Source organism: Geotrypetes seraphini, chromosome 18 (genome assembly GCF_902459505.1).
Source record: "Geotrypetes seraphini chromosome 18, aGeoSer1.1, whole genome shotgun sequence".
NCBI lineage: Eukaryota > Metazoa > Chordata > Amphibia > Gymnophiona > Dermophiidae > Geotrypetes > Geotrypetes seraphini.
The window spans coordinates 1,397,437-1,420,089 of NC_047101.1; the positions used below are offsets into that span (position 1 = coordinate 1,397,437).

Here is a 22,653-nt window from a genome sequence, read left to right on the forward strand (position 1 = left end):
TTATATTTTACCCCCTCAGTTTCTGTTTCCCATGCTCCAGCTGTCAGCTTTCAAAACGCACACATTTACAGCAAAGTGAGAGCAGCTATTTCCAGGGAAAGAGACAAAGGGCTAGATTCACTAAAGCTCACCTTGTTGGGCGATCCGTGGCCAGGCGACTGATTCACAAAGCGTCCTCCTGCGAATTAAGTTGATCGGAGGCACGCCCCATACTGACCACACGGATCGTTGCAGTACGATCCAGATGCATACGCAGACCGCACAAGCGAGGTCAAAACAAAGGGGGGGGGGTTAACAGCATCTGACACAAGGCCCTACTGCTCTAGCTCTCTCCGCCGTTCTTTCCATCTCCTTCTTGTCTCTGTTCCAATGGACAGATCTATTGGAGGAGGGGGAGGTAGCTCCGTAATATTTGGGTTCCTTTTCTGTACAGGGCAGTTCCTGTTTCCCTTGTGACATGCACAATCTACTTGTAATTTAGCCATAACACACTGCAGCCAGATCGAACAGAACACGCTTTTAACTCACAGGTTAAAACCACGGGCTCACACTGCAGGGACAAGGGCGGCAGAGAGCAGGAGTCTGCAAGGACAGGGCAGCAGAGTCACAAAGGGAAGGTTCTTCGAGTGGGCAGACGGCCCTTTTCTGCTGTCATACTCTATGTTTCTGTGATGTGAGCGACTGGTCCTCAGCAGTCACTTCTTTTTTGATCGGCCAGCCCAGTCGGTGTTCCTTCTTCTCTTTAGTGAATTGCTGCCTTCCTACTTTGCATGCCATTTCCCTCATTTGCATGTGCGGATCAGGAATTAGTGAATTGGGTCGGGGTCGCAAACTGGTCGGGACACGATCGGTAAGCTTAAAGAATCCCCCCAAAGTATCACAGAGAAACAACCCATGAGGCCTCAACATCAGCACCTGCATATTTAATTTCAGCTGGAGCAACAGCTAAAGGAACTTTCAAAGAGACCCTCCAGAATTTGTGGATTTAGCAGATGCACACATCTGGTCTGAAATTCAGCCCTCATTTTCCTCCACTGGTCTATCTAATCCAGGGATCTCAAAGTCCCTCTTTGAGAGCCACAATCCAGTCGGGTTTTCAGGATTTCCCCAATGAATATGCATGAGATCTATGTGCTTGCATTGCTTTCAATGCATATTCAGTGGGGAAATCCTGAAAACCCGACTGGATTGCGACCCTCAAGAAAGGAATTTGAGATCCCTGATCTAATCTATCCCAGTCTAAAGAGAGAGGCTTATTGCAGCACAGATATATTTTACAAGCTATAACAGAGAAATGTATCTGCCTGCTGTCCCTGGATAACATGTTACGGTAAGTAACTGTGCTCTCTGCCAGATCTAATGGTGTCTAGTTTTTTAAATACATGCATGGATCTTAAAAAAATAATCCTCCCTTATCCTTACATTGCTCCTGACATGTCCTGAAAATGCACAAGTTATTAAGGAGGTGCAACTCCTCCTCCCTTGTCTTTTCTTTTGGAAAGTGGGCTGAAAAAGCACAGCATGATAGATGTTCATAAATAAGGACTAATTGGCCTATCCAGTTTCTTCGCACTGATCTAAGCCCAGATGCACTAAAACCAGCGATTGTCACTAAACCTATTTTGACAGCTTTAGCGATGATTGCATTTGCCAACCCGCTGCAGAAAACAGTTCACCGCGTGGTTTTCTGCACTATCGCTCATTCTCTGAGTGATTGATGCTTTAACATGGCTTCCCGAAGCACAGAAAAGTGCATCATGTAATGCATGGGGAGAGGCCCAAGCATCTGAGCCAATCAGGGCCTTGGGCTTCTCCCTTTGTATCCCAAGTGCGGGGGGAGGGGAGGGGGACGGTTGGCATGGCAGGAGGGAGTGAGCATCCCTGCTAGCCCCCACCCCCCCCCCAAACACACACTTTTTTTTTTTTTTTTTTTGAATAGTCAAGCAATGTTCGTACATCAATTGCTTGGCTAATTTGTATGGCCGGAAAGGAAAATGGGCGTTCAAGGGGAAAAACATGCAGTGGGCCGTTTTGTGCATCGGGTCAGTAAAAGCAATCGTCACTAAAGCTGTGTCCTACCTAACGAGAAAAGCCTGATCTTCCCCTTAATCCCCCAGTGGTCATTGACCCACCTCCCATCACCCAAAGTTGTGACTGTGACAGCACCTACTAAGTTCTGTAACAGCTTCAACTATTATGGCCATTCCTATTAGAGGTGCAAGCTGGGCCCAGGAGTGGATAATAGAGAAAGGGTCCCAGGTCCATATCCCACTCTAACTTGTGGTGGAAATTGTGAGCCTTCCAAAACCCACAAAATAACCAACTACAGTACTCCCCCCGATATTCGCAGGGGTTCTGTTCCAGGAACCCCCGTGAATCTCAAAAAAACACAAATACGGTTTTTCATGGGGGAGCCTGAAGAGGGCAGCAGGAGAGCAGCTGGAGCGCCGTGAGTGCAGGAAATCACTCACGGTATGCTCTGACCGCCTCTTCCTGCACTAAGTCGGGCCTTATCCAATCAGGAGCTGCGTGTCTTAGTGCAGGAAGAGGCGGTCGGAGCATATCGCGAGTGATTTCCTGCATTTGCGGCACTCCAGCTGCCCTCTCCTTGTTGGTGGTTTGCAGTCAGAAAATACCGCGAATGACCGGGACTGCCAACCGCGAACGACCGGGGGAACACTGTATACTATAGGTAGACGCTTTTGTAGCGGTGTGCAGTGATAATAAACTCCTAAAAACAGAAAAATGACAGGTGAAGGCCAAATACCCCATCCAGTCTGCTCATCTGCAGTAACCATTATCTCTTCCTCTCTAAGAGATCCCATGTGCCTATCCCACACTTTCTTGAATTCACAGTCTTTGTCTGCCGGGAGACTATTCCACACACCTACCACCCTTTCCATAAAAAAGTATTTCCTGAGCCTATCGCCTCTTAACTTCATCCTATGCCCTCTCCTTCATTTGAGAAAGACTTATCTCCTGTATATTGACAACATATTGCTTCTGTTGCTTCAATGCCATGGGTTAAACCTAATTTGGGATTCTTTCTCCATTTCAGATGAGCTCTTCCAAAATGTAGCTGAAGATTATGTCCATTTTACACCCTTTCAGGTGATGACAGGTGAGTGAAGAGAGGTGATTGCTTTTGGTAGAAGTCTAAAATGAGATAAATTACTGCGTGGAAATCTTTTATGGGCCCTTTACTTTTGCCCTAGGATTTACATTACAAGTTGTCACTTCGCTTTTTTGTTTTAAAATTTCTTTCCTGCTTAATACCTAAGTGGGTTACGATAAAAACATACATAATTTATCAATAAACAAAACAGAAAAACATATCATATATCATCTCCTTTCTCAGTATCAAATATTTAGAATTTAACTACAGGCAGTCCCCAGGTTAAGAACGAGTTAGTTTTTAAAGCTGTTCTTAAGTCGGATTTGTATGTAACTTAGAATTTGTAGAGTTTAAGTTTCTTGCTGCTTATCTCTGCTCCCAGCTGACAAGAGGGCCAACTGACCCTACCAGTGTTCCCTACAGCATGCACAACCACACACTGTTCTTAATGTGGCCATGCATCATTCCTGATCCTGCTGCAGGAGTAGTGTAGGAGTCTACGCCACTGGAAATACTGCTCAGTGAAATCAAAAGAAGATGCAACCACGTTCTTAAGTATGAGTCATACTTAAGTGGGGCATCTGTAACTCAGGGACTGCTTGTACACAGACAAGCTCTTTGTTTATCCTTCAGCTAAATTATTTAAAAAGCTGAAACAAATTTAGTGTTCTTGTTAATGTGATAGGCTTATAAAAGGTAGTACCTTTATCACAAACTCTTGGATACTGTGAAATACAGATGAGCTTTTGTAGAGCTTCTGTATAGTATGATTCCTGGCTCAGGTCTTCCCTTTCCCAGGCTAGTCAGGGCTGAGGATTCTACACTAGCAGCCCTTTCACTTTATTATTGCTGGGATGTACACTTGCTTCAAAAGAACATGGCCGCAATGAGATCAATGTTTTCTATGTATTCTTGTTAGGATGCTTTATATCTCATTTCCTCTATTCTTTATTTTTCCTATCTATTATTTGCTAATTTGTTTGTCCTTAGGTACTTTAGTTAGATTGTGAGCCTTCGGGACAGTAAGGGAATTACAAGTACCAATTCTTTATTTATTTATTTTATTTTATTGTATCCTTTAATGTATATTTCTCTGTAAACCGCTTAGAACTTAACGGATTTAGCGATATATAAAATTACAATTACAATTTCAGTGCAATAGGAATAGTATGCTGAACTGTAGGGTCATCCTCACATAGGCACGAGCACTCTGCAGAAGAAGTCAATCACAGCTTTTCAGCTCCTCCTCCCCAGTCTCTGCTGTTCCCTTCAGTTCTTCCTTCTACAGGTAAAAATGAAGGTATTGTTCTGATCTGCTCCCTTTGATTTCTTTGTGTGGCGCTTTTTTGCAGTCTTTTTCAGTTGTTCACGATTTTTACGTGGCTCCAGGACCGGTTGTGCCTGCTTGGAGAGGAGCAGACTGTCTGCAGCTGGAAGGTGCATCCTTTCGGGACTTGTTCAACCAGCCTGCTGGCTATTTATGGAGCTTAGGGTTCCAGGTCCTCAGTATTTGCTTGCTTCCTTGACTTGGTCAGGAGCTTGAGCGCAGGATGTCGGGTATCAATAGCATCCTTCGGGGCGCTCATGGTGCTGGCTGCAATTTCACACCACCTCATTCTTGGTTCAGTGGTTGTTGCAGCCTGGGGTTGGAGGTTCAGTCATAGACAAAGTCCACATATGACAAGGTCCATAAAATTAACCATGACTTCTCAATCAAGCCACCTCCATCTCTCCCTCCCTCAACCCTTGCCTCTTTCTTCCTTTCTTAAAATCACTGAAGAGAAAACTGCACATCTTCTCTCCTCTTCCAAACTCACTACCTGTTCCTCTGCCCTGATTCCTACCCCTCTATTCAATGCTATCTCTTCTACTGTCACATCCTCCATCTATCACTTTCCACTGCAACTGTCCCCGATGCTTTCAAACATGCCGTAATTACACTGCTTCTCAAAAAAAACAAAAACCTTCACTGAACCCTACCTGTCCTGCCAACTATTGACCATTCTATCTCCTCCCCTTCTGATTTAAGCTACTCAAATGTGCTGTTCACCGCCGCTTTGAACTTTGTCATCCGTAGCCATCCTTGACCCACTCCATCAGGCTTTTGCCCCCTGAACTCCACTGAAACTGCCCTTGCCAAAGTCTCCAATGACCTCTTGGCCAGATCCAAAACCCACTACTCTAGCCTCATTTTTCTTGATATATCTTCTGCTTTTGACACTGTAGACCACTGCTTTCTTCTTGTCATGCTGTCCTTATTTGGATTCCAAGGCCCCGTTTTCTCCTGGTTCTCTTCCCATCTCTCACATCGTACCTTTAGTGTATGAACTGGTGGATCCTCCACTGCTTTCCCACTATCAATGGGACTACCCCAAGGCTCGGTCCTGGGACCTCTTCTCCATCTACACTCATGCCCTTGGTGCTCTGATCTCCTCCCATGGTTTTCAATATCACCTCTCTACACCTGAAATCTCTACAGGATTCCAAGCCTGCATCTCAGCTTGCTTGTTGAACATTGCTGCCTGGATAATAATAACAACAACAACAGCTTATATACCTCAATACCGTGAAGTTCTATGCGGTTTACAAAGATTAAGCAAAGGTACAAATTGATTGACTTTAAGAGGGGAGGAAGAAAGAGGGTTAATAGGACAGGAAATCCATTTTTTTGAGGAGAGAGTGATTAATAGAACAAGTTAATCGCTATAGAGGGGAGAGAGAAGAGAGGATCAGGATACTTTAGGAACAGGTGTGTTTTCAGACGTTTCCTACATTCCTCATAAGTAGTGGGCAAAAGCAATTGTTCTAGGTTTTACCCCATGATGCTGCTTGGTGCGAGAGAAGATGTTCATGGTGTTTTTTCAGTTTACAACCTCTCACTGGGGGGGAAACGAAGTTGGAATATGAGCTTCTCTTGTGTCTGTTGGCTGAGAAGACGAAAAGGTCAGTTATATATTTAGGGGCAAGTCCGTGTAGTGTTTTGAAGCAGAAGCAGGCAAATTTAAATTTTACGCGCGCCTCCATTGGCAGCCAATGCAACTGCCGGTAGTAGGGTGTCACGTGGTCAAACTTCCTCAGCCCAAAGATCAGTTTGACCGCTGCATTTTGCATCAATTGTAAACGCTGCATGTTCTTTTGGGAAATTGCTAAATAGGCGATGACTCTCTGTCTCAGTAGATAACATTCTCATCAGCTCTCTGTCATCTTTGACTCTCTCCTTCTCTGCGTAAATCCAACAGACCACCAAAACCCTGGTGCCTTTTTCTCTATAACATCACCAAAATCTGACCTTTCCTCTTTTTTTTTTTTAGTTCCAAAATTTTATTAAATTAAGCTATGTGAAAAGCTGACATGACTTGCACACTACCAAAACCCTTATCTGTTCCCTCATCACCTGTCACCTAGATTATTGCAACCTGCTTCTCAGTGGCCTCCCACATAACCATCTCTCTCCCCTTCAATCGGTTCAGAATGCTGCTGCACAAATTATATTCCACCAGAGTCGCTATGCTCACATCACCCTGCTCCTCAAGTCACTTCACTGGTTCCCTTACCACTTTTGCATACAGTTCAAACTCCTCTTATTGCCCTACAAGTATACAGTATTTACTCTTTAGCGCCTCAATATCTTTCATCTCTTGTCTCTCCCTACACACCTCCCTGGGAACTCTGTTCATCAGGCCCATCTCTCTTATATGTACCCTTCTCTTCTATTGCCAACTCCAGACTGCACCCTTTCTCTCGTGTTGCATCTTACGCTTGGAACAAATTGCCTGAGTAAATACGTCAAGCTCCATCCCTGGAACTGTTCAGATCCAGAGTAAAAGCCCACCTATTTGAGAATGCATTTAACTCACAAAACCCCCTCACCCTAAGCCTCTACTTGTCTGCTAATTTAGATGGTTCCTGCTCAGTAGAGCTTAGTTTCTTAAATATATGGTTGTACAGTGCTGCGTGTGACTATCAGCGCTATAGAAATGTTAAATAGTAGTAGTAATTCCCTCTCCTGAAACACATGACCAGCAGTCCCAGTTATTGTTTTTACACACTTTTCTATGGCCTGGGTGTGTGATAGCCAGTCCGTAACTAATCAGGCTTGCTCAGAAATGCCTCGATATCAGCTGTTGTCATGATACTGATAAGAGGAGGCTCAGCGATTCCAGAGCTTCAGTCAAGAAACTTGGCGAGTGTAGTTGCTTCAAGTATTGATGGATGGTGTTTCCCTGAGTTTCACTCTGCTGTTTTCTCATCTCTTTCACCTTTAATCATTATCTTCTGCAATGCATCTCCTCTCACTGTGGGCATGACTATTTTCCTTGTCTCATCACACAGTTCTTTTAACAGCTGCAGCTGGAAGAGGAGATGCCTGGGACCTTTGTGTCCAATTACTATTTATTTTTCTGTTGAACCAGTTTACCATGTAAATACCAACACAGAACTCTACAATCATTCTTTAGTTTTTCAGATTATGCTTGTAAATCCACATTCTTATGAACCTTAGAGCTGTTGTGAACTAGAGAATGACAAGGAGAAAAAATTTATCACCGTCCCCACCCTCCAAACTGTCAGATCCCATCCGCACAAGCCTCAAATAGTTATGATTTTATACTGAACTTATTTTATTAAAGTATAAAAAGAGACAATATTCTTTATAATTGTCATTATATAAACACAAATAATACAGAACAAATATCCCCTCCACTATTGTGAAAACTGAACAAACCAAATTACTACAGAATTCTACATAGAAAAATCAAGCTAACAGAATACTTCAGTCACACATGGCAGGAATAGTGTTAGGGGAGTAACTAGGGCAATTGCCCCCTGGTCAGATAGATAGCCCTTAGCCATCTGGAAGCTAAAGAAGCACAGCCTGGGCTTTGCAGTCCCCAATTATGTCTAATACCAGCTCTAGCCGGATACATATTTCAAATCTGAAATATTCTAATCACAAAATATAAAATACATTTATTTTTTTCTACCTTTTGTTCTCTGGTAATTTTATTCTTCAAATCCATTAGTCTCAGGCTTTGGGTTCCTTCTGTCTTCCTCGTGGCATGGCTGGCTCCTGCAGGCAAAATAGGCATAAGAGGAGCTGGGAAGGAGGTGCCGAGTCTGACACGGGCGCAGTTTTTTTTTACTACATGAGCAAGACTTTTCATCACTCCCATGGGGTGGTGAAAGGTCTTGTCCCCAGTTCAAATGTCTCCATTCCAGCAGATTTACTGTGGTGACCACGGTAAACGGTCCCCATGTCATTCTCTATTGTGAACCATCTGCTATGTGACACAGGTTCTATTTCCAATAGAGCCAGATCCTTTGACAAGACACCTGTTCTAATGGTAATTACAATTCTATAGCCATAGCTTTGATCTTTAAGATAATGCATTTTGTGCCTCACTTATCAAGTTAACATACAATGCAGACACAAAAACTATTATCAGAGCAGTTAAAACATAGTTCAGTAACTTGTGTATTGTTGCATAATTTAAAGTGAGTTGTTGATTTTCCACATGAAATTGTACCATTTTTTCAGTAGTGCTTTTTAAAATTATGACATCTCCACAATTGATACACCCTAGATTAGGTGTGCAAGGGCCACTATTCAGGCTCTCTGTTTTCTATAAAGTGGTGTCCGAGTGGGTTGGTGCATGTACATAGGTAGAATTTGGTCCATGCATGGGCCGAGGGCACCCAGACTCTAAAGTACTATAATCTGTGTGTGGCCTTTGTAATTTAGGTGTGATCATTTACCCTATCGCTGTGACTAGTGTAAGCGCTCATGCTTAAATATATAGGCACTTATATGACCTGTTCCACTGGCATTCTGTAAAGAAAAGTACACATGTAAGCAAGACTTCATGGGCAGAGATGACTTCTGCCGGAATGTATAAAAATGAAAATTGAATTCCTAAAACAGTACCCAGAAACTGAATGCGCCTGTGTGATGCTCAGACCAGGACCCACGAAATATAGTGTAGTCTTATTATTTTTCTTACAGAGGAAAATGGAGTGGATCTAAGTCAGAAGAAGGAAACCTACTTTTCCTGCTGCCACCACTAAGGAGGGATGAGCAACTGCAGTTAACTTCTGGGGGGAGTTTGCCGCCATCATGACAAATTATTTGACCTGTGCAATTTACTGCTTGCAGAAGCTCAAACAAATGGTTGACTGTCACTTAACTGTGTGCAATTTCTTATAGCTGTATTATGTAGGTAGCTGACATTTTCCTGAATGTTTTTTGCAGTACTGTTTCCTCCAGTCGTCCTGGCTAAATGTGGAGAGTTACAAGTGCTATCTTTAAATGTAAATATCCCAAAGACATTGTTTAAGATAAAGATGTGATGACATTTATAATATTGGTATGTTAAAAAATTAAGTAAATAAAGTAGCCTCTATTTCCCTTTTGTTCCCAATTTCTTCAGGTGCTATTATTGCTCACTATGGTATTAAGTTAGTATACATGTGAAGGTAGTTTAACATAAATACTGTGATTTCTAATTAGAAAATGAATAGTATAAAAAACAAATCTTAAATGGTTGTATTGTGTTGCACGAGGTGCTTACATGGCAACTCTGGTGGTGAAGAACTAAGGCTGGTCTTGAGTAGACTTGCACTTACAAGGACAATTTTGCCCCGTCCCCATTCCTGCAAGCTCTTTCCTCATCTACACAAGCCTCAAACACTTTAAAATCATAAGTGTTTGAAGCTTGTGTGATAAGACAGAGGGGACAGATTCAAAATGAATGCAAGGAAGTTTTTCTTCACTCAGAGGGTGGTGGACACCTGGAACACGCTTCCAAAGGAGGATATAGGACAGAGTACAATACTGGGTTTCAAAAAGGGACTGGATGACTTCCTGAAAGCGAAGGGGATTGCAGGGTATAGATAGAAGGTTACTCTACAGGACAAAAGCGAAAAGCATATGTGAGTTTTAGGGTAGGAGCACTATCAGGTCCTGGACCTGAGGGGCCGCCGCGTGAGCGGACTGCCGGGCAAGATGGACCTCCGGTCTGACCCGACAGAGGCAAGTCTTATGTTCTTAAAGGAAAGGGGCAGGAACAGCGACAAAACTGATGGGGACGGGGAAAAATTTGTCCCCGTGTCATGCTCTACTTGCACATTCTATGTCCTGTATATGGCATTTTAGTTTAAGAGGGGCTTCAACATAAACTCCAGTAACTTAGAACATAAGGATAGGGCCAGGCAAACTTTTAGTCTATGTCCTGCAATGATGGTTTGGATAGGCTGGAATGGGCTTCTACAGCAACTCCAGTTGAAACTTAAGGATAGTGCTAGGCAAACCTCTATGGTTTTTGGCCTGGATGCACTAAAGATATCGATTGGATCGCTGTTGGCCAATTCTCCAGGAGCGATCAATGCACTATCAAGTTGTATGCAAACCTGACAATCAATCGCTCAGTGAGCACTGTCCCTGCTGTTAGGGCTTCTTTTTTTGTTAATGGCACAGATGAGGATGTGTGTGTGTTACACATGTACAAACTGCCCATTAAAGAAAAAAGCCACCCCTCCCACACTGATGGCCCTCCCCAACCACTCCCCACAGCGCAAAAAACAAAACAAAACGGCAGAAAGGATGCCTACTCCTGCCTCAATACTGCCATGCCCCCTCCTGTGCTGACTCCCCAGAAGGAATCCTCTTCACTTTCCCAAAAATAAAGAACATAAGCAGTGCCTCCACTGGGTCAGACCAGAGGTCCATCATGCCCAGCAGTCCACACACGCAGAGGCCCATCAGGTAGTAGTAATCCTCTATCCGTACTCTTCTATCCCCTTTTCTTCAGAAAATTGCCCAATCCCTTCTTGAACCCCAATACTGTACTAGAAACGGCTTCACCAGATCAGACCTTAGGTCCATCTATTCCGGCGACTCGCACACGCGGAGGCCAAGCCAGGTGCTCCCAGATGGAGACCCTGATTACCCATATCCCTCAATGTGATTTGCAAGGAGGTGTGCATCCAACTTACGCTTGAAACCCAGAATGGTAGTCTCCGTCACCACCTCCTCTGGGAGAGTATTCCAAGCGTCCACCACTCGCTGTGTGAAGCAGAACTTCCTGACATTTGTCCTGAGCCTGCTGCCCCTCAGCCTCAGTCCATGACCTGTCTGTGTCACTTTTGACAATGTGAACAACGATGTTTCTTGCTCAATTTTATCAAATCCATTCAGTATTTTAAAAGTCTCAAATCATATCTCCTCGCAGTCTCCTCCTCTCGAGGGTGAACAGTCCCAGTCCTCCAAGGCGTTCTTTGTAGATCAAATTTTCCATACCATTTGCTCTGTAAAGCGGCATTATAACGGCCACCGATCTACTCATGATCCCCTTCTTTATCATACCTAACATGTCCACTCCTTCTTGCCACTCAGAACCCTCTTGCGCCAGGCACTCCTGAGCAGGCTTCCTGCTTCCAACTTTTTAAAAAGGTATAGGAGAAAATGTTATCCAAGCACAAAAGGCTAGAAATCAGAGAAGCATGAGAGAAAATTGGCAGGAGGTATGCCTACTCGCTCCTGCCACACATAACACCCATGAGCCACTGTCACCTTTATCTTTGAAATACTTAACATTAACTTATTGCTTATCTCAGAAATCACGAAATCTAATTTCCCAATAGACTGTATCGAGTGGAAGAGACTCTGGCAAAGAACATGAAGAAAGGGGACAAATCCTTCTTCAGGTATATTAGTGATAGGAAAAAGAACACAGACAGGATAGTACGCCTTAGAAAACCAGATGGGAACTGCGCAGAATCAATTCCGATAAAGCAGAACTACTGAATGAATACTTCTGCTCGGTCTTCACCTGCGAGGCAACGGGGCACGGTCCGCAGTTGCAGGCAAGGCCCAGCGTGGAAGACCCGTTTCAGAATTTCGAGTTCACACCTGGCGACGTCTACTACGAACTGGCAAGACTCAAGGTGAACAAAGCCACGGACAATATACACCCCAGGGTGCTCAGTGAGCTGTGTGATGTCCTAGCAGAACCGCTATCAGGACTCTTCAATCTCTCCCTAAGTTCGGGGAGAGTCCTCATAGACTGGAAAACAGCTAACGTCGTTCCACTGCACAAAAAGGGTTGCAGGGCAGAGGCTGCAAACTACAGACCGGTGAGTCTCACATCAATAGTATGCAAACTAATGGAAACACTAATCAAACGTAAATTAGACGCAATCTTGGGATGAGGAGAATCTACGGGATCCCAGTCAACACGGATTCACCAAGGGTAGGTCCTGCCAATCCAATCTCATCAGCTTCTTTGACTGGGTAACAAAACAGCTAGACTTGGGAGAATCCATGGATGTCGTATACCTAGACTTCAGCAAAGCTTTCGATAGTGTCCCGCATCGCAGGCTGTTGAGCAAGATGAAATCAATGGGGCTGGGAGAAACACTAACTACATGGGTCAATGACTGGCTGAGTGGCAGACTTCAGAGGGTGGTAGTTAACGGTACCCTCTCTAAAACATCGGAGGTGACTAGTGGAGTACCGCAGGGCTCAGTCTTGGGCCTGCTCCTTTTCAACATATTCATAGGGGACCTAACTCAGGGGCTTCAAGGTAAGATAACGTTATTCGCTGACAACACCAAACTATGCAATATAGTGAGAGACGGCAATTCAACCGATAGTATGACACAGGACCTACATTTGTTGGAGCTTTGGTCCTCGACCTGGCAGCTGGGCTTCAACGCTAAGAAATGCAAGATCATGCACCTCGGCAGCAGAAATCCGTGCAGAACTTACACCTTGAATGGTGAGACCTTAGCTAGAACTTCAACAGAATGAGACTTGGGAGTGATCATCAGCGCAGACATGAAAACTGCTGATCATGTGGAGAAGGCTTCATCTAAGGCAAGACAGTTGTTAGGTTGCATCCGCAGGAGTTTCGTCAGCCGGAAGCCAGAACCATGGTGAGTCCTCATTTGGAATACTGTGTGCAATTCTGGAGACCACACTACCGAAAAGATGTGCTGAGAGTAGAGTCGGTGCAACGGATGGCCACCAGGATGGTCTCGGGGCTCAAGGATCTATCGTACAAGGAAAGGCTGAAAGATTTGCGGCTGTACTCACTCGAGGAACGTAGGGAGAGAGGAGACATGATCAAGACGTTTAAGTATATTACCGGCCATATCGAGATGGAAGAAGAGATTCTCTTTCTCAAAGGACCCTCAGCCACAAGAGGGCATCCGCTCAAACTCAGAGGTGGGAAATTTCATGGCGACACCAGGAAATATTTCTTCACCGAGAGAGTGGTTGATCCTTGGAACGAGCTCCCGGTGCAGGTGATCGAGGCAAACAGCATGCAAGAATTTAAGAGCAATGGGATGCCCATGTGGGATCCCTTAGAGGGTTAAGCCAAGGGAACCTGTCACCAGGAGTGGGATCACTAGGATAGACCTGATGGGCTATGGCCCTTATCTAACGTCATCTTCTATGTTTCTATGTATCAGCAATTCCTCAACTGGAAAAAACATAAGAACAGGCATCTGGAAGGAAGACCTTCCCCAAAGAGGTGTCGAACAGGACCCCTAGATATTCCAGGCACTGAGATGGAGACAACCAGCTCTTGGCCGTGACCCAAGTGCTCTCCTGGCATGACTTGATTCGAATCAACCAGTCGTCCAGGTAGGGATGAACTAGAATGCCCTCTTTTTGCAACGCCGCCACAACAATCACCATCATCTTGGTGAACGTCCACGGAGGCGTGGCCAGACCAAAGGGAAGTGCACAGAACTGATAATGCTGCCCCAAGATCGCAAAGCGCAGGAAGCGATGATGGGAGGCCTCGAATAGGAATGTGCAAGTAGGCCTCTGTCAGATCTAAAGAAGTCAGAAACTCCCCTGGCTGAACTGCCAGAATCACAGACAGCAGAGTTTCTATGCGGAAAGAAGGCACGTGAAGAGCCCTGTTGACCCCCTTCAAATCCAGGATGGGTCGAAAGTTCCCTTCTTCCTTTGGCACCACAAAGTAAATCGAGTACCAACCTGTGCCCCACTCCTGTGGGGGAACTGGAACCACCACACGGAAATCCAACAGTTGTTGAAGGGTCTGATGAAAGACCTGCTGCTTCCATGCCAACTGCGAGGGAGAAGTGAGAAAACGGTCGGGCAAGGACCGGGCAAACTCCAGAGTATAGCCATCCCAGATCACTTCCAGAACCCACTGATCGGACGTGAAGTCTGCATCCCCTGGCAGGCCACACGAATAGACTGCATGCACTGGAAGAATCTGCCTCTAGAGAGCCCAGATGGAAAAGAGGTAGCCCCTCTACCAGAGCGGAAGAAATCATGCCCACGAGCAGTGCCACCTCGAGCCAGCGGCCTAGGCCTATCCTCAGGCAAACGAGGCACTTTGGAATTAGTGAAAGTCTGAACCAACCTGTCCAGATCCTCACCAAAGAAAGATCCTTTAAAAGGGAACTTAGCTTTGGATGCCAAATCCGCCAACCAAACGCGAAGCCACAAAGTACGGCGTGCTGCCACTCCAAAAGCCAAAGTCTTGGTAGAAGCTCGCAAGAGGGCATACATGGCATCCGAGAGATAAAAAGCACCCAATTCAATTTTGGCAACTTCTTGCTTTAGCAAGTTCCAATTCTCAGATTTTCTGTCAAGCACATGCTGGGCCCAACGAAAACATGCTCAAGCCACTAGCCCGCAACACATCGCCGCCTGGACCGACAGAGCTGTCACATTAAAACTCTGTTTAAGGAGGGACTCCAACTTATGCTCCACCAGGTCCTTCAAGACCACACCGCCCTCAACAGGCATGGTATGCCTCTTAGAAATGGCCGAGACCACCTCGTCCACTACGGGTGACTTCAAAGTGTCCTTATCCCCTTCAGGAATGGGATACAGGCAGGCCATGGAGCGCACAAAATGAAAAGGGGCTTCCGGCGCCTACCACTGTGCGAGCATAATATCCCAAATATCCTGATGCATAGGAAAAGAGCGGATCCCCTTAAACACCATACGGTGGGGGCTCAGACACAGTGTCCTCAAAGTGCAAAACCGAGAAGACCTACAGAATTAACTCATGAAGCTCTTCCCGCTGAAAAATGCGCACCACAGACGCATCTTCACCAGCTGGGGGGGGAGGGGTGCTCGAATCCTTCGTTGGCGGAATCCAACCCCCCAAGAGGATCCTGGAATTCTCCCCAAGGTTCCAGGTCCTCATCAATTACATCTTGCTCCTCTAGGTAAAAATCCTCATCCCAAGAGACCCTCAGGCATTTGGATAAGAGAGGAGTAGAGGGGGGCAAAACTGCCGCTGTGTGGGGCAGCGCTGGGGAAAACGTAGAGGGAAAAATCCCTCCCAAGACCCCCAGAGTGAACGAGGAACCTCATGCCGCCAGTACATAAGATTTACAAAGTGGTAACAAAAATTCAGGGGGGAAAAAACCCCGGTGGCCCCAAGTGACTTCCTGTCCCAGCAGGGGACCCTGCCATACCTTGCCCCTGTATTTCCTGAGGTAACAGAAATGAAGGAGGAGGTTCTCACCAAAATCGGAGCTCCTGCAGCCTATCGTGTTTGAAAAGCCTGGGACTTTCCTGACGCTGAGGCCGAGGAACCGACCGACGCAAAAAAGGATCCCCAGCCGCCCTGGCTGCCAGCAGCCGCTGCCGACAAGACTCCCCCCACCTCTCCGGCCTGCACAATGTTTACACAGGCCGGCCACGAGTACGTTGCGTCTGGAGTACAATGAGCATTTTTTCCCCCTTAAAATAATAATAATAATAATTTTATTTCTTATATACTGCCAAAGTCATAGTAGTTCGAGGCGGTTTACAACGAAGAAGGGCTGGACAATCAGCGAAAAAGAGCTCTTTGTGCTGAAAAACGCCCTAGCTGTAATAAAAGGGCCGGTTAGATGAGAAAAAAACAATACAAATGGCAATTTTAAAGGGAATTGAGCCCTTTAGACTAGTACACCTCAGGATTTTTTTTTTTCTCTTAGAACAGACTGCATGGCTCTCAAAGCTGGAGGGCTGACCAACCAGAGGGCTAGGCCGCCGGCTCAGGCACTTCTACAAAAATGTGGGGAAGTGGAGGAAGGTAGGGGGAGGGACCCAGCATGAGACCAAAACAAAATTCCAACAGTACTAAGAGGGGAGCCGAATTAGTCTTACCACCTGCTTTAATGGAGACTGAGGAAACTGGATTGCAAGAGGGGAAGCTATACTGATATACAAGTTTGTGCTCAGTCTCCACCTGCTGGTAGCAGTGGTGTATATAACCCATTCGTAAGGACTATACAAGTCTACCAAGCGATACAGAAACCTTGGATTCATGCCGTGTTCTGCATGCAGCACAGCAACATGAAGGAGGAGCAGGAGCCTCTGGTCCCTCGGGGGGTTGTTAGTGCTCAGATGGTCCAAGAGCCAGGAAAAAAGTCCAGAGCTTAACTATTCATTAAGTGAAAAAATATTTCCTCATAAGAACATAGGAGCTGCCGTACTGGGACAGACTGATGGTCCATCAAACTTAATATTCTGTTTCTAACAAGTACCTGGCCAAAATCCCAAAAAAGTAAAACAGATTTTGATGCTGCTTAACCTAGAAATAAGTAGTGGATTTTTCCAAATCTATCTTAATGATGGCTTATGGATTTTTTTTTTTAGGAAATTATCTAAAACCTAAGGTCTGCCATACTGGAAGAAACCAAAAGTCCATCAAGTCCAGTATCCTGTTTCCAACAGTAGCCAAATCTAGGTTATCTCCATGTAACTTCATTGAGTTTGCCCTAGTCGTTATGCATTTGGAAAGAGTAGAAAAATCAATTCACTTCTACCTGTTCTACACTGCTCAGGATTTTGTATACCTTCATCATATCCTGCTCAGCCATCTCTTTTCCAAGCTGAAGAGCTCTAATCCCTTTAGCCTTTCCTCCAAATAAGAGGAGAACAAATGGCAGAACATAAGTCATCTGGACTGGTCTGGCATAAACAATAAGGAAATGAAGTTGAACAGTCTAGTTTCCTTCTTATTGATAAAAAATCAACAACAACAACAAAAAACTCATCTTGCAGTTAACGTATCAATAATATTAGGAAATGTTAAGTCTGTGATTGTCTCCTAAAATAAAACAAAGTTGCTTGGTGTCTGCAAGTTTTTCATGCAGTGTATTTGAACAAAACAATTCCCTTTACTTGGGATGCACTGGAAAAAGTGAGGTGTCTTCCTGCCCAGGGCTTTTTACAAATTAGGACTGAGATGTAAATGATGGTCCAGGAATAGTTATCATGGAAGTTTGTGAAGTGGCTCCTTCCTCATAGTAATAAAGGAAACAAAGATCTTTCTTAAGCATACCTACTGCTATATTTAGTGGTCACCACCTAAAATAATGCATTCAGGCTGAAAGCAAATGAGATGTTTATGAATCCAATCCCCTTCAAAAGAAAGCAAAAGTAACACAAAGCAATGAGGAGTAAAGTTAAACTTTACTTTACAGTAATGTATCTTCATCTATATACAAAGAATTACAGTACAGTGTCTGGGGTGTCCTGGATCAGGCACTCCCGTTTCACTTACAGGCAGCCAACAGTCTAGTAATGAGAGGTACAACAGACAGAAAAGGAAATCCAGCAGTACTTGGAGAGAAGCCAAATTACAAAACTGATCCCTTACTTGGCAATGCTGTCCCTTTCCCTGGTGGAAAACATACCAGGGGCATGAGAGATGTTACAAAAACAGTCCTGTGCATTTAACGTTTCATTTGCTGAATGTATTTGGTTGATAGTGTGACAGGACAGCTTCCCACCCTCAATATATTTCTAGATGGAGTTATTTTGTTAGCACACTACCACTTTAGAGAAAATGTAGCTAGAGTTATCATCAGATTTCACTTTAAAGTTGAAGAAGAGTCAGTGCTCAGAATTCAAATACAATACAGATATTCATTCATTCAAATCTCTCCACTGCTTCCTCCTCCCTCAATGAAAGATTTTTAAAGGTCCCTCATGCTGGCAGCAAAGGCTTTGTTTACATCTCTCTGGCATACTAGAACAGAAAGGAAGTGGTGGAGGATGGTGGCAAGGCCACCAAAGTCTTTCTCATTTAGGTAACTCTCTCTCTCTCTCTCTCTACTCAATTCAACTGACAAATAGTTTACACTCAAAGCACAGCTAGACAACACACTAGTTAATGCAGCATTGTATAACTAGCCAGCCTATCGTTACCTACAGAATGAGTTTTAAGCAACTTTAGTTTACTGGCACACTAGGAGTTGTAGTTACTGTTTCAACTCTGTGCAAAACTCAACACCAACTGACAGTCTCAAACAAAGGCACTTATATAGAGAGATTCCCCCAATAGGCCACCATTTATTGAACACCATAACCTACAGTTTTTACTGTTTGAAAGACCCCCCTTCCTATGCACAGCTGATCTTTTCATGTGAGTTGCAAGCTTTACCTTCACATTACAGGCACAGAAGCATATGCAGCAAGGACTCAAGGAGGACATGCATACATCAACGGGATGAAAAGCGGAGTGGGGAGGCTGGATCTTGTGGCTTAACTGGTACCATTTCGCTTCACTGTATTTACTTTGCACAAACTTCTTGAGACAAGCTTCGGAAACAGGCTTAACACTGATGGGCTGGAGTATTTTAGACACTGGCTGTAAAGTACAGGTTAACCAAGGTGAGGTATGGTCATATTGCAGTGGTAAGGTAGGGGACGCTCTATAGTCTGCAAGTTAAGCAGCGTTCATTTTTATTCTCTGAACTCCTACTCTTGAAATATAACTTTTAGGCCAAATCCTCAACAAGGTAAATTGGAATCAGATTTTCTGCTGCCAACTGAATCTGACTTGATGTCACCAACAAAGGAAGTAAAAGCAGAGAGGCAGCTGGATTCGGAAAAGTTCATTTACTGCAATATTTAGCCTCTGCTTTTAACATACGAGGTAGTGGTATATTTTCTAGCTGTGCTTGTATCCTGTGGCACCATCACTGTCACAGATAAGCACTCAGTAAATATCCAGGAGTAGAATCCGACCTTCCAAGTCATGAAAGGACAAGGCAAGGCACAAGCCAGCAATGGGACTCTAAGGACTGATGCAGTGGACAGAACACACCTCAAGATGCTTTGGAAAATGACAACAGTAAAATGAAATGTGGTCAGCAACACTAGTATTCACAGTTTATTATTCATGGAATTAAAAAGACTAATAAATTAGTGCCTGACAATATGAAAGAAACAGACCTGACAAATTCATTGCAGCACAGCTGCTATCTGCTACATATGCAAATTATGTATTAGTATCAGACTGTGCAGTTGCTGGACTTGCATCTTAATCTCGCCCCACCATTGTCTTATCACATGATAAATCTAATATTGAAATGGATGGGTTCAGCTAATCAGAGTGCAGTGTATGATGAGGATATCCAGTAAAAGCAAATCCCTCCGTCTTGATTTGCTAGTTCTACACTGCTACAAGAAATCAATTTTTCTTGTCAAATATGGTTATTTAAACTTTGAAACCCCCCCCAAAAAAAAAAAAAAAATTGGGGTCTTGCACAGGGACTCATGGCTCCAACCCAGAAGTACTTAGCTCTCTGCCTTACATTAGTACTGGAAGTCAGCACTAGTACCACTGATCTCTATTTCTTAATACTGTAAGACTGTAGGAGAGCAACTGACCCGGCTCTTCACTATAGATCTCATACCTAGCAACCAATAAGTTCTTCATTTAACAATGGCTCTCCGTGCCATCTAGCCATCGTGTTCTGCAGCTTCCTACACTATGCTCTGCTCTCTCTTCCCCTGCACAACACTAGATTGTTGCACTTTTCATTAGGGTATGTATATACAAAAAGCAAATCTCAGGACTGGATAATGCTTTTGAAGAGTAAAGGGGAAAAGACATGCTGCCGTCACACTTCACTGTGCCAGTGAGATGCCTACTTTGCCTATAGAGAACATGGCCTGGACTTGTTGACCGTTCAGACCTTTTGATCGAGTGCTAATAGGCCTGGCATTTACATAGGAGAATTTTGACACCAGGTAACAAGGTTAAGCTGCTGTAATGTAAAAACAGAAAGGTTTTTCTTTTCCCTACTGTTTGTTCATCAGCAGAATAGCTGCCATCTCTGTGTTGGATAGTGCCAAGATGGGGCTGAGCACAGCAGGATGGCTGAAATTCCAATTCCTATCCCCTCTGTGGTTCCAGCTATAAGACCCTTACTCACAGAGCATGGTCAAAGAACGCTTGGCTGCGGCAGCTACTTTTTATCCTGACAAATTCAGCTTAACCTCCTTTATCTTACATGACTGCCACATAGCAGTAGAGAGATTTAGTAAAAAAATATATATTCATTTATATATATTTTTTCAAGAGGATGTAAACAAGCAAGATCCAGTATCCTCTCCCCACAGATACTGCCTCAAAGAGAAAATGTCACATATTTGCAAATGGCAGCACTAACCACCGCAATGCAGCCATGGGCAGAAAATGTAAGGAAGTCAGTATAAGAAACCTACATGTCAATCCACTGCAGCACCTCAAAAGTCTCTGAAGGACATTCAATGTTTAATAAGAGGAAGAAGAGTGTACCGGAGGTGAGAATTTACCTTGTAAGCACACAGGAAATGAACGGAAAGTGCACATAGTTCTGAAACACATACCCCTCCTTCCCAATAAGTAGTCTGAAGACTTAGACCAATAAGCAGGGATTCAGAGCAACAAGTAATAATAGCTCACTAGTTCATGTCTTATGGACCCACTGGGATTTACATGTAGTAATTCAAATCATTCCACCTGTAACCGTGAAAAGAGTAAGGGAGACTGATGATCTTTCCATCCTTGTCTTGATTGCTAAAACAGATGATCCAAGCACAAGCCCTCACTAAGACACTTGCATTGGCTAAAGCCACTCTGCAAATGCAGATTTCTGACTGTGCTGAAGTTTTCCCTTCTGCTCAAAATGTGCTGCCTGACCCTTTGTCTCCCATTTAGCACCTTTTGCTATACTTTAGGTTCAATAGACTAGGAACTACAATAATCTTGCTTACTTGCTACCTCTGTCTGTTTAGGGCCTTTTACTTCACCAGTGAAAGTAAGGCCCTGCTCTTCCAAGTCAAATCTCCAGCTAGATGAGGTGGGCCCTTGCTCTTCTGAGTCAGGTCTCTGGCCAGGTGAGGTGGGCCCTTGCTCTTCCGAGTCAAATCTCCAGCTAGATAAGGTGGGCCCTTGCTCTTCCGAGTCAGGTCTCTGGCCAGGTGAGGTGGGTCCTTGCTCTTCTGAGTCAGGTCTCTGGTCAGGTGAGGTGGATTCTTGATCCCTAAAGATTGCATTCTGGCCAGCATAAGTGGGTGATTTCTCTCTGGAAATAGGATTCTGATCAATGGAGGTAGACACTCGTTCTTTTGGAATAAGAACCTGGGCAATTAAGACTGGCATATTTTCTTGAGGCTGGGGATTTTGTCCAATAGGTGTTAAAAATATTTCTTTAAGTCCAAAATTTTTGCAGACAGGTGTCTCTGCTCTTTCTTTAGTAAAACTGTGGCTCACAGACATTGATGTATTTTCTTTAGAAATAGGACCCTGGCTGAAACTCTTTTTACTCTGCACTTTGTGGACAACAGGCAACAGATTCTTCTCAGCAGGCTGACAAGTTTGGCCAAGAGTTGACAGATCTTTTTTTGTAAGCTGTGGATTGTAGTCAGCAGTTGAGAATGCTTGAAAGTCTGCTACAAACAGTACTTCCTCATGAGTTAGAGAGTTCTGGATAGTAGTCACTGGTGCCTTCTCTTCAACTACGGGGTTCAAGCTTGAAATTGATGCCCCCTCTTTAGGGAGGGGGTTCAAGCTTGTAGTCACTGGTACCCCCTCTTTAGGGAGGGGGTTCAAGCTTGCAGTCACTGGTGCCCCCTCTTTAGGGAAAGGGTTCAGGCTAGAAGTCACTGGTGACATCTCTTTAGGAAGAGAGTTCAGGCCAGCAGTCACTGATGCCGACTCTTTAAATATTGGGCTGTCAACAGCATCTAATGGTGAATTCTCTCTAAGTGGAGAGTTCTGGTAAGCAACCACTGATTCTGGAGGAGGTACAAACTCTCGAATTTCACCCGGTTCAAGAGGATGAGGGCCACAAGGGTCATGTTCTGTGCATGATAAACGTCCATCCAGCTTAGAGATGAAAAGCATCCCCTCACGGTGCTGTTTGCAAAATGAGCTGGGACACATCTCACAGAAGGATGCAGCTTCTTTATTACACACATCACACTGATGCCATGGACACTCCCATTTTCCTGAAGGTAAAGACAGAGAGAAGGAAAAGAGTGAGATGTAAGGCCAGATGCATTCAGCATATAACTCTGAAGCTTGTCTCACCTGGTAGCTGGCCTAAACCATAATTCAAACCCTGGAAATCCTCACCCAAGATTATTTTTAACAAGAAAAGTACACTATCTGAACTACTTCCATTTCTTGTATGAATAATCTCGTATGAATGCCATGCAAATGAACTGGATATTATAAAAATAAAATACAGTAGAAATTAGATCTTACCTATTTTTT

At 44.3% G+C, this 22,653-nt stretch overlaps 2 protein-coding genes across 7 annotated transcripts in view; one reads left to right on the top strand and one right to left on the bottom strand.

Moving 5' to 3' along the window:
- The window catches only part of RAB24 (RAB24, member RAS oncogene family), a 27,452-nt gene extending 17,921 nt beyond the window's left edge, over positions 1-9,531 (top strand). For 2 of the 4 annotated variants that reach the window (XM_033927828.1, XM_033927830.1), the window contains 2 exons: positions 3,059-3,121; positions 9,097-9,531. In XM_033927828.1, the coding sequence (XP_033783719.1) occupies positions 3,059-3,121; positions 9,097-9,137 (104 nt within the window). In that variant the 3' untranslated portion in view covers positions 9,138-9,531. The remainder of the gene's footprint in view (positions 1-3,058; positions 3,122-9,096) is intronic. The other 2 variants (XM_033927827.1, XM_033927829.1) reach the window with 1 other exon arrangement.
- Positions 9,532-17,554: 8,023 nt separating this feature from the next.
- NSD1 (nuclear receptor binding SET domain protein 1) overlaps positions 17,555-22,653 on the bottom strand; it is a 140,762-nt gene continuing 135,663 nt past the window's right edge. For all 3 annotated transcript variants that reach the window (XM_033926853.1, XM_033926851.1, XM_033926852.1), the window contains one exon: positions 17,555-22,385. In XM_033926853.1, the coding sequence (XP_033782744.1) occupies positions 21,124-22,385 (1,262 nt within the window). In that variant the 3' untranslated portion in view covers positions 17,555-21,123. The remainder of the gene's footprint in view (positions 22,386-22,653) is intronic.